The 13,703-nt window shown below is 46.0% G+C and overlaps 1 protein-coding gene across 1 annotated transcript in view; it reads right to left on the bottom strand.

Moving 5' to 3' along the window:
• Positions 1–9,419, bottom strand: part of RORA (RAR related orphan receptor A) — a 723,379-nt gene extending 713,960 nt beyond the window's left edge. Inside the window, exon 1 of the mRNA XM_022579671.3 lies at positions 9,199–9,419. Within this exon, the coding sequence (XP_022435379.1) occupies positions 9,199–9,364 (166 nt within the window). The 5' untranslated portion in view covers positions 9,365–9,419. The remainder of the gene's footprint in view (positions 1–9,198) is intronic.
• Positions 9,420–13,703: the final 4,284 nt, after the last annotated feature.

Genomic DNA, 13,703 nt, shown 5'->3' with positions numbered 1-13,703 from the left:
ATATAATATCCCTATCACACAAACGTTCCTGGGAGTACATGCTGTATTGTTACCGTGGCCTTTTTACCATCCACTGGCTTTATAAGTGTACAGTGAAAATGAAAAGCAATGCAGTTTATTGAAGAGAATTGCAACATGTACCCGTTTCTTCCGCCATTTGTCTGTTGAAAATCCATTAACTTCTAAGCAGTCACTCCTCCCCATGACTGGCGTTGATCATATGGGATGATGTAGGCCTCTTTGCTTCTGGAAGGGCAGAATCATATCGGGTTGTCTTTTCTCCATCTTTGTCCATTTCTTCGGGTTTCTTTAAAACTAACTGGATGAGTCAATAAACACGCCAGCCATTTCCCTTAACACCTGTTCTTCCTCTGTTTCTCCAAATATTCCCTTACCTGCCTTTGTCAGTTGGCATTCTCAACAAGTTCATCATAACTTCTCAAAGTGCCAACTTTTCCTCTGTTCGTCGTCCTCGTTAAAGATAATTTAAACTTAGAAAGGCACATTCCCAGCCATTTCAGAGTCACTGCTAATTTCATCCTCTTTTGCATGGGAATCTCCTTCCCTCTAGAGATTCCCTTCCTTCACTCACAGCCCCTGCTCCCCAGCCCCCCACAGGCAGCATCCTTAATCTCTGTATGCACGACCCCCTTCCCCTATTTCACCACTCTTATCTTTCCCCCCCAATACTTCACCCAGTGAAACACACTTTAGCATGTGGCTCTCCTTCCTTCACTCCAGTTCTGAGAGAAATGTCTGTGTCTGGAGATTGTAAAGTCACCTTCAGGAAACAGGCATACAGTCGGCTGTCAATTAATCAGGATAAGACAGAAAAAATTACGTGTGCAGCGCTGCTTCTCAGTCCATGCCTTTATGCTTTGGGGACCAAGAGGATTTCTCCCACACAACCTAAAATTCATAGTGATGCCTTTTGTTTGGCTATAACGAATTCTCTACCTAGCAGCACAGCTGTTAATAGTCTGGATTATTTAAAACAGTGATTACCATACCTCATTATAAATTCAAGTGTTGGTCTCTCCTGTTTTCCCCCCATTCTGTTTCACCTCTCTTCTTTGCAACCTGCCTGTTTATCCTTGGTAGCATTCTTCGCTTATAAAATAAGTCAAATGACTCTATACGCTGTAATTTTTAGTCCCACATTCAGAGTCTGACATATAGATTTTAAGCCACTTGATTCTCCCCCATTAGGCACAGACCCGAACATCACCATTCTTGTCACATATACAAGTCCATCAAGTTTCAGTGTCATTTATACACCATTTTATTGCTTTTTACTTCTTTCACACACGCCTACCACTTACGTACAGCAACTTCACAACATTCATATTTCATAAACTTCATCAGTATTCAGCCAAATCCTCCCCCGAAGTAAGCTAGGTATTTTTAACAGTGCACTGCCTCCTTCACAGGCGTGAGAATCCTGTACCAAGTGGTACCCTTCCTGGTACCCAGGAAGAGTTTCATCTATTATGGTCTGTTCACAGATGTAGGAACTTCCTAATTGTTTCAAAAAACTTTATGGTAGTTCATGATCAAAACTCAAATGCCCAACCACGCTGTTAGAGATCATTGGAGGTTGGATGACTATAAATCCTCTACACCTTGATTATTCCTATCCGTTTCCAGCCTCTGATTGAGCTCCACGGAAAGCAGCAAGGGTGTAGAAACTACCTGGGACAGCCTGGAGGCCTCCAGCACCTTCCAGGGTGTGGGAAAACCTGTCCTCTCCACTGTGGTGGGTCCTGCAGACAGGGCCACGAAGGGCACCTTCTGTGGACAAGATAATCACTGGAAAACCACAGGGCCGTGCCATTGTCAACGTGCCACAGCACGTAATGTGATAAGGCAGTTTGTAATAATGATGTGTCAGTGGAGGCCATAAACATCTGTTAGGAAAAAAAAGATTGTTCTTCCACCAACACAAGGGAATTGTTACCTGTAATTCCTTTTCACATTAGCATGTAAAAGCCAGAGACGAAATGGAGCCTGCCTAACCCACGGGCTATGGTACCTTTATTCGTCATCATGCCCTACTCCACTGTTCTAAGGATTTCTTTAGACAATCTCCTTTATGTCTTTACTCCGAAAGTAAAATAATGATAATAATAATAATAAGGCTGTCACAAAAGAACATCAAGACTCCCAAGCTGAATTTCCAACACTAGGATATCAAAGATATCATAAGATAACTCAGTTGAGTTATTTGTAGTGAGGTACATGGACCTAGAGTCTGTCATACAGAGTGAAGTAAGTCAGAAAGAGAAAAACACATCACCGTATGCTAACACATATATATGGAGTCTAAAAAAAATGGTTCTGAAGAACCTAGGGGCAGGACAGAAATAAAGATGCAGAAGTAGAGAATAGACTTGAGGACATGGGGAGGGGGAAGGGTAAGCTGGGACGAAGGGAGAGAGTGGCATGGACATAAACACACTACCAAATGTAAAACAGATAGCTAGTGGGAAGCAGCCACATAGCACAGGGAGATCAGCTTGGTGCTTTGTGACCACCTAGAGGGGTGGCATAGGGAGGGTGGGAGGGAGACGCAAGAGGGAGGAGATATGGGGATATATGTATATGTATAGCTGATTCACTTTGTTATAAAGCAGAAACTAACACACCATTGTAAAGCAATAATGCTCGAATAAAGATGTTAAAAAAAAAAAGATATAAGATAACCACAGACTACCATTAAATCAGGTGGGATGGTCTTGAGAAAGTCAGTCTCTGACTGTAGTACCTGGGATGCTTTCCACACTGGTCCAGTGAACAAGGGCCTAAGCTTGGAGAGAGAGAGTCTCCTCTGGAGAAATCTAACTGTTCTTTATTGACATTCTTGAAAGTCTTCCTTCTAACCCTAGAATTTCCTAACTTTCAGGATTGATGAAACCCCTTCAACTCATCTAAAGGAGAGGCAAAAATAGCTGACATTTCTATCTACCACTACACAGGGGAGAAGTTACATAATGCTACGGTAATACAGCACGTAACTTATCTGTAAATACAAAAGCCTTCCTAAATTCTTAAGGATGATTTTACATCCTCTACACCGCTAGAGAAAGAATTAAGGTCTAGACTCAGGTTGAAATTTTCCTCTAAAGTAAAAATATCAACTAATCAGAATCAACTAACTGATGTGAATTTCTATTCTGCAACTTGCAACTCAGAGAACAAAGGAGGCAAGTAACAAAACATACCAATATTGAAGATTTAACCAAAAAAAGAAAACAATTTCCAAGCAGGGATCAGGACAGATTAGCCCAATTTCTGATACTGTCTCCATTTACAGTTGTATAATGTACAATCATAATTCATCCTCAGGACAGTGACACTGTGGTACCCTAAGATCCTCGAACCTCCAAGAAAGATTCAGTTGCATCCTCAATGTTCTTTCCAGGGCAGGAAAGGGGACCAGCACACTTTAAAAACACATTCAGTAAGGAAAAGACAAAAAATATTTCTGCTCAATCTCCTGTTAGCCAGAAAAACTAATTCATCAGTGACACCTTGGTACTCTTATAGAAAAATCATGGTTCATTGTATATTAATCAATGCTCCAACACTGTCTACCTGTAGAGTTTTGGGGAGGTGTTAGTTCACAATATTCAACTGTATTTTTCTTAATGTACAGCTTAATAAGATGGATGAACATTTTAACAGCTCATTTCAAACCAACACTTTCCATTCCGAATGAGATACCAAAAAAAAAACCACCCTTGTATAAAAGCATTTTGTTTTAATTGATGGAAGAGAGAACACCTCAGAGAGGCAGAGAGAGAAATAAAGAGGAGGCTGTTCTTAAATTTTCAGCAAGGAAGACAGTCTTCATTTTCAGAAAGGTATTGCACATTCTAGGTTGGTGTTCACTCTGGCACCTCAAGGCCTTTCAAAGCAGACTCTTATTGCTCTGGAAGAACCTATTACTAGTCTGGGATGAATGGGTCAGGAATCTCCTTGAGGAGGGGAAGGATGATGTCTACCTCAGAGTCCCAGCACTCTGGCTCGTGAAAGACAAAGAGAGCAAGCAGCAGGATATGTCATTTGAGGAGAGTGGCATTCTCTGTAAAAAATTTTGTGCGTGGGGCAATCACATTACAACTCTTTCCCCAGACACCTGAAATGTAGTTAAGTATTTTGCTTCCACAGACACAGAAATACATAGATAAGCATAGAAGCACCATTCATCAAGGAGACCAGGAAGATGGGCGGGGGGGGGGGGGAACACCCTCAGAAAAAGTGGCACGTGCTGTTAGGGACCACACCACACCAACGGAATTCGAAGTGACACCCAACTCAGTCTGTCCTTCCAACATCACATCACAACTTCCTAAAGGCAAGAATGGGAGAATCGGGAGAAAAACGTGAATCTTAACTCAGAACTGACAAGAGTATGGCCCATGGAGAAGAACCCCTGGGCTTGTCTCACTCACATTCCAAAGGTTAGCTTTGGACAGGGATCAGTTTGCTTTCAAAAGTGATTCAGCTGTCACCAAAGACCCCAGAACATTTGCATCTGGAGGCAACAGCTATTGCGATTAACATTCCTACACCTCCCTACATCCCACTTAGGAGTCTGATGTGGAACCAGCAGTTCGCGCTTGTACCCCCCGCCCCAACCTCTGCTACCTGGAAAACACAAGCTTAAGGTCTCCTGGTGAGGGGTATGGTCCATGCAGGCTCCATATTTCAGTTTCGGAAACAGAGACGTTTTCTAAAGCCGAGGGCTCCTCTTAACACTGGTAGGTTTTGGAAAATTCCAGCAGGTGACTAACATAAAAAAAGAGTCTGTTGTAAATGTTGTTAGCCACTCAGGATTTGACTTCTGGATTAATATAATTCAATTCTTTTTAAGAAAGAAGGAGGAAGCAACAGAAAAGGTTCTCATAACCATCATCAAATGCATTTTCTAAAATTATTCTATTACATTTTTAAAGGGTACAATTATAACTGTTTTTATGAGCAATTTACTGGAAAATGAAAGCCCCTTAGTTTAAAAAATAATTATTCCATCCCTCTGGCAAAGAATTTTATCCCAGCCAGTAGCTCCTTCAAACTATGGGGCATCATTTGTTCCCTGGGGAGAGCCAGGTCCACATAAGAAAAGCTGATTCAAGAATCAATCTCTAGAAAGTGCTCGAAATTGCCAGGCAAGAAAGCAGACCAGAAAGTGAATCAGTCAAGACTGAGGAGGGGAATGGTGGCAAAGCACTTTGAAAGGCAAAGACTTCTGTGGGTCTAGAAGTCCTCAGGGCTCCATATAAACTACAGGCCTTCTTAACTGATTTTAAGTCAATCTAAGCGAGCTTCCAGGGGGTTCGATCTCAACCCAACTGAGCTTTTCAGTGTTAATCCCATCTTTTGGCTTCGATTTTTCCCTTAGGTCAGCCTGCCCTAAAAGCCTTCCACCTTCAGCACTGGCGTTGCAGACCGACTGCGTGGCACACAGCTCCGTGAGGTAAACTTTAGGGAGGTAGAATACGTAAGCTCTGGCGTGCGCATAATAACGAGATTCTGAAAGAGGGTTTTTTTTTGGAGGGGGGGGTTGAATTTTTAAATTTTATTTTATTTATTTATTTTCTATACAGCAGGTTCTTATTAGTTATCTATTTTATACATATTAGTGTATACATGTCAATCCCAATCTCCCAGTTCCTCCCACCACCCCCTCCTTTTCCCCCTTGGTGTCCATACGTTTGTTCTCTACACCTGTGTCTCTATTTCCGCCTTGCAAACTGGTTCGTCTGTACCATTTTTCTAGAGTCCACATATACGCATTAATATACGATATTTGTTTTTCTCTTTCTGACTCACTTGAAAGAGGGTTTTTAACAACAGTTATGTCACAATGCTCATGGCTCCCTGACGTCCCTGAAAGCCTTGTTAAATTAAAGATTCGCTGTAGTTTTTCCGCTTCATTCTTACTTCCCATGTTGCCTCTTGCCTTTCTTTCTCCCCTTTCATTGGGCTGAAAAGATGGAACTGAACGACACCAGCCATCATTAATAGCACCCAGAAAACGGAACAGTTCCACTAAAACTGCTAACATTCCCTGCCCAGTTTTCAGAAGAAGGGGAGGCCGTCTTTCAGATTATAAAGTCACACATCTGATTTTGGAAGCTCAGGCACTCATGGTGCATGGCCCATTCACCGGTAGATTCCCAGGTGTTCAGAATCCAGCAACAGCTTCAAGTCTACCTAGGTAATGTCTCATGAGGTCACCTCAATGTCACGAGAATCCTGACCACAATCTCTGTGGACTGCAAACACTGGCTGCCTGGAAGCTAACCCAGCTACCTCTCTGGAAAGCATCTTCTGAATCAGAAAGCATCGCACTTCACCCAATGCCAAGGACCCCACTCAACCCTCCTTGAGGTTGAAAATGCTAATTTTAAGGTGATGATGTTTGCTTTTCCTTTTGAGTTGTGTGCCTTTATGTTTTAAGTATTAAAAAGCCATAATCACCTAGTGTGTAGGTTAATTTCTTTCCGATATTGTAATTTATGCAACATTAATACTGGATGCCAGCTCCAATTTTCTTGCTGCTTACACTCTGGGAGCCGACTCGCATATTCTGCCAACTCCATTACATCATCTGAAAACCCAAACATTTCCCATTTTCAAATCACTCTCATCTACCAAGCATACTTACACATTCTCTCTTTTTCTCCCTAGCTCTCACTCTCAAAGATTGGTACCCCTGAGGAGCAGACAGTACATCTGAGGTTAAAGTCTGCAAATGCACATAATTTCTGGAAGCTATTACTACTGCTGTGTTAGCTAAAGGATGCCTCCATCTCTGACCTTCCTTTTTCCATTCAGACTGTTATATAACCTAGTGCCTGCGTGCAGGATGTGAGTTGAGTGTTTGGGCCTTACCTCCTCTCCCTCCCCCCATTAAATCTCTGGAGGGATGGACAAGAGGTTGGTTCAAAGAAGAGAGAGTGGGGGGTGGCCCTCTAGGGGGCAAGGGGATGTGGGTCAGCAGGTCAGCTGTGCAAGATGCATCCTACCCCTACGCTGTCCCTCTCCCCTTGTTGCTGAGCCTAGAGGGCTGGTGGTACTGAAAGCCCCATCGTTATATAATTTGCAAGAACAGCCAGTTACGGATTTGCTAGTCGGTTCTGCAGCCTGCCACCCTGATCTCTTGCAAGAACACCTTCTGGCAAGAATGACACCTGAAGATGCTAATAACACACGGGAGGGGGATGCCTAAGACGGAGGGGGGTGGCAGCACAAACCAGAAATTACTGTGGCTTCCTACATACTATGTCCCCCACCCTTCCAAAAAAAAAAGCCTCAGAAACACATGAAGGGGATTTTCTCCAGTGTTTCTGATTAACCCTGTTACATAACCCGCTCGCATTCCAAATCCACCGTCTCAGGTCTAAATATACTCTGTGCAGCCAAAAGCTCGCCACACACAAACTCCCCGAGCTAGCTGCAGGTCCCGGCCCCCAGCCCCGATCCCCCTTCCTGTACTCCCGACCCTCGCTGCCCCCTCCCTCCCGCTCAAACCGCAGTTCAATGTGTTCACTCTTTCGAAATCGCCTTTAATTAAATGTTTTTCGCGTGTGTCATCCTGATGGCTTTTACTGTACTCGAATTCCGTGAATGGGAAAGCGCCTGGACAGGGGGTGTGGCTAAGGTGTGTGTGTAGGGGGGGAATACTGTAAAACAGCTAGCACATGATCAGCCATATTCCTACCTCCAACTCTAACATCGAGAAGAAGGGAGCGGCTCCCGGGGGCCCACACTCGCCTCTCCCGCCCTCCCCAATCGCCGCCAGAAGCCGAGTGGCAAGAGGAGGGGGCCCGCTGGGCCAGTGCCCAAGCCAGGGCTGGAGATCCTCTCTGCCCCCCAGCCCCGGGCGGCTCGCGCGAGCCTGCTTCCTCTAGAGTGACAGGGATGATTTATACATTATTAACAACAGTAATTAAAGCCGTAGCTTCCTCCTGTTGTTTGCAAACTCCAGGCGCATTCAAATAAATAATCCCCCATCCCCAAGAAAAACCCCACATCAGGTGCCGATACCTTTAAGAAAAAAGGAAGAGGGTGAGCCTTCCCCAACACTCCACTTTAACTAGAAAAAAAAGCAAGGAGGAGGCAATGGAGCCCCCCGCAAACAAACACATACACACGCACACACATTCTACAAAATGAAGTGTGTAAATATCGCCCGGGGAGGGGGGAACATCGATCGCACTATCCAACCAGCATTCAACTCGCACTGACCATTCCCAGGTTCTTGCAGAAACGCTTGGAGAGGGAAGGATTTCCCAGGTCAGAAATAAGTTTGGGTGCCTTGGCGATCTTTCTTTTTCTGCTTGTTTGCTTTTGCAGACGCTCACTCCGAATGCGCGTGGAGCGCCCCACAGGACCGCCGCCCCGGGCGAGTTGACGCGCACACGCCCCCCGCCAGGCTGGGCGTCCGGCTGCGAGCCCCGGGTCTGCAAACTTGCGCATCTCCCCTCGCCGCGCCCGCCAGACAACTTGGCGAGCACCTCGCGCGCCCGCACCCTGCTTCCTCCAGCCCAATCTCCAAATCCCAAACCCACCGCCGTGCTCCAGAGAAGGTGCCCACGTCGCCCCCCAAGCCCAGGAGCGCCCCCTCTCCACCCCCGGGGCTGCCCTGGTCACTCAATCCTAATGCCCCCCTCAGCTCTGCGGGGAGCCGAAAACCCACCCCGTCTCGGGCTGCCGGGGCCGAGACTGTCAAGAGGAGAAAAGGTAAAGGGTGAAGAGGGTGGTCATAAACAGAATTTTTTTTCCCCTTCCTTTCCTTTTTAAAGGACACTGCCGCTTTAAAAGTTTCTTTCCCGGGCCCCCACTCTCCGGTTCTCCGTATTTTGGGGAGCGTATTTAATTTCGGCAACGCTGCTTCCCTCCTCTCTTTGCAGAAAAATCAAAGCCAGGGGGTGAACCCGCCGGCTGTCAACCCTCCTGCCGCGTCCCCCGCCCCCCTCTCCTCCCGCAACCCGAGAACGGGCTGCAAAAGTTTGCAACATTTCTGGGGGGCGGAGGGGGGAGGGGAAGGGGGTGCTCCGAGCTCTGGGCGCCGGCGCAGGCTCGCGCGCGGCCCCCGACCCCGCGCCCCGGGCGCCCGCTCCCGGCCGCCCCCAGCTCCGCGCCGGGGCTCCCGCCGCCCCCTCCTCAGCCCCTCTCGCAGCCTCCTACCTCTGCTGGTGCTGGAATAGCTCTGTCTGCGCACCGGGGCGGGCGGCTCGGTCTTGCGGGCGGATTCCTGGTTCAGCGGGGTCTCCCTGGAGCCGGCGGCCGCGTCCGCGCCGCTGCTGCCCGGCTCGCTGGCGGCGGGGTCGGGGGCTGCCGGAGCTGACTCCATGTTTTTTCCCAATGTAGAGATCGCTGGAGATGGCGAGCTCCGAGACTCCCTCTATCTTCTGTTTTCGGAGCAACTCTATGGTACCAAAAAAAAAAAAAAAAAAAAAAAAAAAAAAAACGGAGAAGGAGACCGGGGAAGGAGAGAGCAGGCGGCGGCGGGCGGGCGAGCGAGAGCGCAAGGGAGCGCGCGAAGTGTGTCTGGGTGGACGTGTGTGTGCGCCGGAGAGGGGATGGGAGGCGGGTCTGGCCACAGGCAGCGCTAGCGAGAGCTTCTCCAGCCGGTCCCCACACCCACATTCCCCACCCTCCAGACCCCAGACCGAGAGCCACGGACTGGCTGCCAATTTTGGGAGGTGGGGAAAAGAGTGGAGGAGGAGGGGAGAGCCTCACGTGCCCCCCTAGCCCAGGGACAGAAATTAAGATTGGCGACAATGATTCGGTACCTACTTCTGAGACTCTCTCGGGAGCAGAACTCGTCCCCATCCGCAGCCAGCCTGGGAAGAAACAAATCCGGTTATCCACGTTGGGGAATCGCAGGTAGCTCCCTGCCAGCCCAGACCAGGACTGAGGAGAAACTAAAAAGGAATTAGACCTGGGCTGACACCCCAAGGAAGGCAGTGGATGGGAAGACGGAGGACGTGGCACTTCTTACTTTGCTATGGGACGTCCAGTGGGTTTCCAGTATTGGTTTGATATATGTGTCTAAAACACAATTTGTGAGTCTAGAATTGCCATGGATAGCCAATTTTTGGTATGGTTGAAAGCGGTCGCTTTCAGCTCCTTTGCTGTTTCCTCCGAGAAGGATCCAGAAACCACTTGGCAGGGCAATTTCTACTAAAGAAAACTTTGGCTTGATTGGTCGAGGACTACCTAAACTGGATGAAATATGCCACACTGCATCTAGTTAATGCATGGCTGCTAATTGTCAATTCCCACTGGTACTATTGCTATAAGATGTACAGTCTCATCCATAAAAGATATACTGGAGAGGCGTTAATAACATCTGGATGATAAAATTCAGGTAATTAACAGCTTTTAATAAGTTACATCATTGTAGGCATCATTCCGCAGTCCCCCCTTCCACTGAAACACGCCCATCAGGTGCTTAATGAAACCCAAGGGTAGTGAAGAACTGCATCAGTGTTACTTTGATCTGGAACTCCACTATGAAGGAAAAATACAAATTGGATGAGTGGAAAATATTCAGGTGGTAGTAGCCTGATTTCCCTGCCTCAATACTCAATCCACCATTTCCTCTTGCCTGCCGAGACACTGATGAAATCAGTACATTTTTAACACACACCCACCTTCCTTTCAGAAGCCTTGCAAATTTTGACAACAAAAAATATTGTTATATACCAGAAGGTGGCATAAATATGAGTATTTAGGGGGTGGGGAGGGAATTGGGGAAGAGTTTGCTTTTGCTAACTTCCTGGTTTGGAAAAATGCTTTTGAAAAATAAGAGGAAAAAGCCTAGTTAGATAATAGCTTAAGAGGAACCTCCATATGCCAAACTTCACACATGGTTTGTGTTACTGTTACTGATCTTGGTCTGATTTCAAATACACAATGCTATTTGCCATGGTCTGTGTGTTAATCAGCAAAACCTGTGGTCCACTCTTCGGAGTGATGCAAATGAGATGTGAACAGTTCTGATACCTTAATCCAGTCTCTGCAAGGATCCCTGGCTTTTGCCTGTCTGTTGGCGCCTACAAATAATGCCATGATTGTCTCCTCCCTCCCAAATCAGATGTGTCGGTTTCCCCATACATCAAAGCACAGATTTCCAGAGCAGCCTTCACGCCATTTACAATGGGTCAGCCTGTTAATAACGTTCTTGATGCAATTGACCTAGCTTGTCACACTTGACTTTTCTAAGTAAACAAATATATCAAAGTGCACGGTTTAATAAACAAGTTCCTCTGGGACAGCAAGTATGTCAAAATACATCCACTGCTCCATATTTATTTTAGAATATTTGGGAGAAAAGAAACTTTTCATATTAAATTTCACCAATGATTCTATTTGGGATGCAAGCAGCTTAAAAAATATCTCTGGCTCATTTTAGGTACCAATAGCAACTTATTAATATTTTGGGTGAAATCTATTCCCCTGAGCCTTTATGGGTTCTTTTGCTGTTTTCCTCCGACTAAACTGGTATTTGTTTACCCAGGAAAGACCATCCTGAATATGGCCCCAGTGAGCTTAGTTAAGATAGACTCCCATATTCCCTGTCAGGGTACCAAAAAGCCATTTCTCTTGCCTTCCTAAAACAATTATTGCTTCTGCAATTTAAAACAATTGGGAACTCAATTGATTTCCCTAAGGGAAAAATAAAAGTGAGTTAGATACATTCCTTGACTGTCAATCATTATTACTAAAGTGTAAATTACCTCGATTGGGGAAGTGTTTGAAACCTGAGAAGCACAGTGATTAAGGTTATATTTCTTTCCTTCCCTTATGTCCCTTCCCTGATTACTAATTATAAGGCTTTCCAATTTTCCAAATATTTGGAAAGATGGGAGCCTTCCTTAGACTCTGTTCATTGTGAAAGGCAATAGTGTTTGCTTAAAAATGGTTATTTTACTTCGCAGTACTGAGTTCTGAGACAGACAATGGCTTAGAAAAACCTATGCTTTGTAGAAGACAGAAGGCTAAAAACCATTTTCTGTAGACTCCTCTTGCCCTCCCCAAACTCACCAGAACTCCCCTACCTCCTCTTCAATCACAGGCTCCCCTCTTGATGGTGACTCCAGTTTTTTCTTATTCCAAGGTCATTACTGGGAAGCTCAGAGTTGGCTTTGACTCCCCTCTCTCACTCCTGCACCTCGCTCTCCACAGCCAGCCAGACTCGCCAGTTGCTTTCAATTCTACCTCTGTGACATCTGCCCCTCCTTTCTGCAGCTAACACTCCAATTCCAGACATTATTGCTCGTCTAAACCATAACCTTCCAAATAACTGGCCTTTGGTCTTATAACCATGCTAATCCATCCCAGAAAGCATTGCCAAGTTTATTATCCTGAACTATAGTTCTCATTTCCCACCATGTCACTCCCCTGCTTACAAGACTTTAATGGCTCCCTATCGCCTATCCAATTAACTACTAACTAGTCAACAAGGTATTCAAAACTCTACACCTCACTTATCCCTGCACTCCTGCACCAGGGATGGCAAATTGATCTCATCTCATGAAGGAACTCCTGAGGCTGTCTGGAAAGGTGTGGGCTGTGATTGATGAATGCTGTCTCCCATGGGTGGAGGGTTGGGAGCGGGACACTGGCGCCAGGAGTTTGCTAAACGGCCTGGCATCCTTACATAATTCCTGCAATCCATGTGTAATCCTCAGACCAGGCCACGTGCTGCTCTCTACTCTTCCTGCTTGTAGTGCAGGATACAGGCACAGTTGCCTCTGCCTCTTCTGAAATGCCTTTTCTTTTCTGCCTTCTCTGTTAATTGAATCCCTACCTTTCTTTAGAGGTCCAATCTAAAAGGCAACTCCTCTGTACAACCACCCCGGTTTACCCCAAACCAAATATTTGAACTGTCTTAGTACTGTGCACCCCTCTTAAGGCGTCTGGTCTGCCTTGTGCTGTGGTTGGTTGAACATTTGCCTTACCTTTCCTGGTGGAAGATCCATTCCTAGAAAACAGGGGCTTTGCCCTTGCACACAGTAGGAACTTATTAGAGTTAGTGGATTTGAGGAATGGAATTGATGATCTAATCATAAGGTAGCATGTCCACACAGTGATTCCATTACACAACAAGAATGAAAACCAAAGTGTTTCAACTTTCAATCACTTGAAATAAGATTTTCCTTCCTGGATAAAAGATTAGTTGACATGTACGGGCTGTTAAAATTTATATATGCAAAAAAATGTTGACAGTTATTTTCTTTGCATTTCTGGGAGAGGGGGAGAAGGAAAATTATGGAAATATATAGTAGAATTTCCTTGGGAGAGGGGAGCTTTCTACAACATACCTAAGAACAAAGAAGACAGAAAATTAAAACCAAGTGCCCAGGCAAGAAGTTTCTTTTCTTTCAAAAAAGCATCAAGAAACTGCAGCTGGGCTTCCCTGGTGGCGCAGCGGTTGAGAGTCTGCCTGCCGATGCAGGGGATGGGGGTTCGTGCCCCGGTCCAGGAAGATCCCACATGCCGCGGAACGGCTGGGCCCGTGAGCCATGGCCGCTGAGCCTGCGCGTCCGGAGCCTGTGCTCCGCAACGGGAGAGGCCACAACAGTGAGAGGCCCACGTACCGCAAAAAAAAAAGAAAAGAAACTGCAGCTGGACAATATGATGAAAATAGAAGAAACTGAAACGAACATGCAGCACCACTCTTG

The sequence above is a fragment of the Delphinapterus leucas genome, chromosome 2 (assembly GCF_059928025.1).
Source record: "Delphinapterus leucas isolate spDelLeu-1000000601 "Yukka" chromosome 2, BTC_Dleu_Yukka2, whole genome shotgun sequence".
In the NCBI taxonomy this organism is placed as follows: domain Eukaryota; kingdom Metazoa; phylum Chordata; class Mammalia; order Artiodactyla; family Monodontidae; genus Delphinapterus; species Delphinapterus leucas.
Note: the sequence above shows the minus strand (reverse complement) of the source record. Positions and strands in the feature narration are given on the sequence as shown.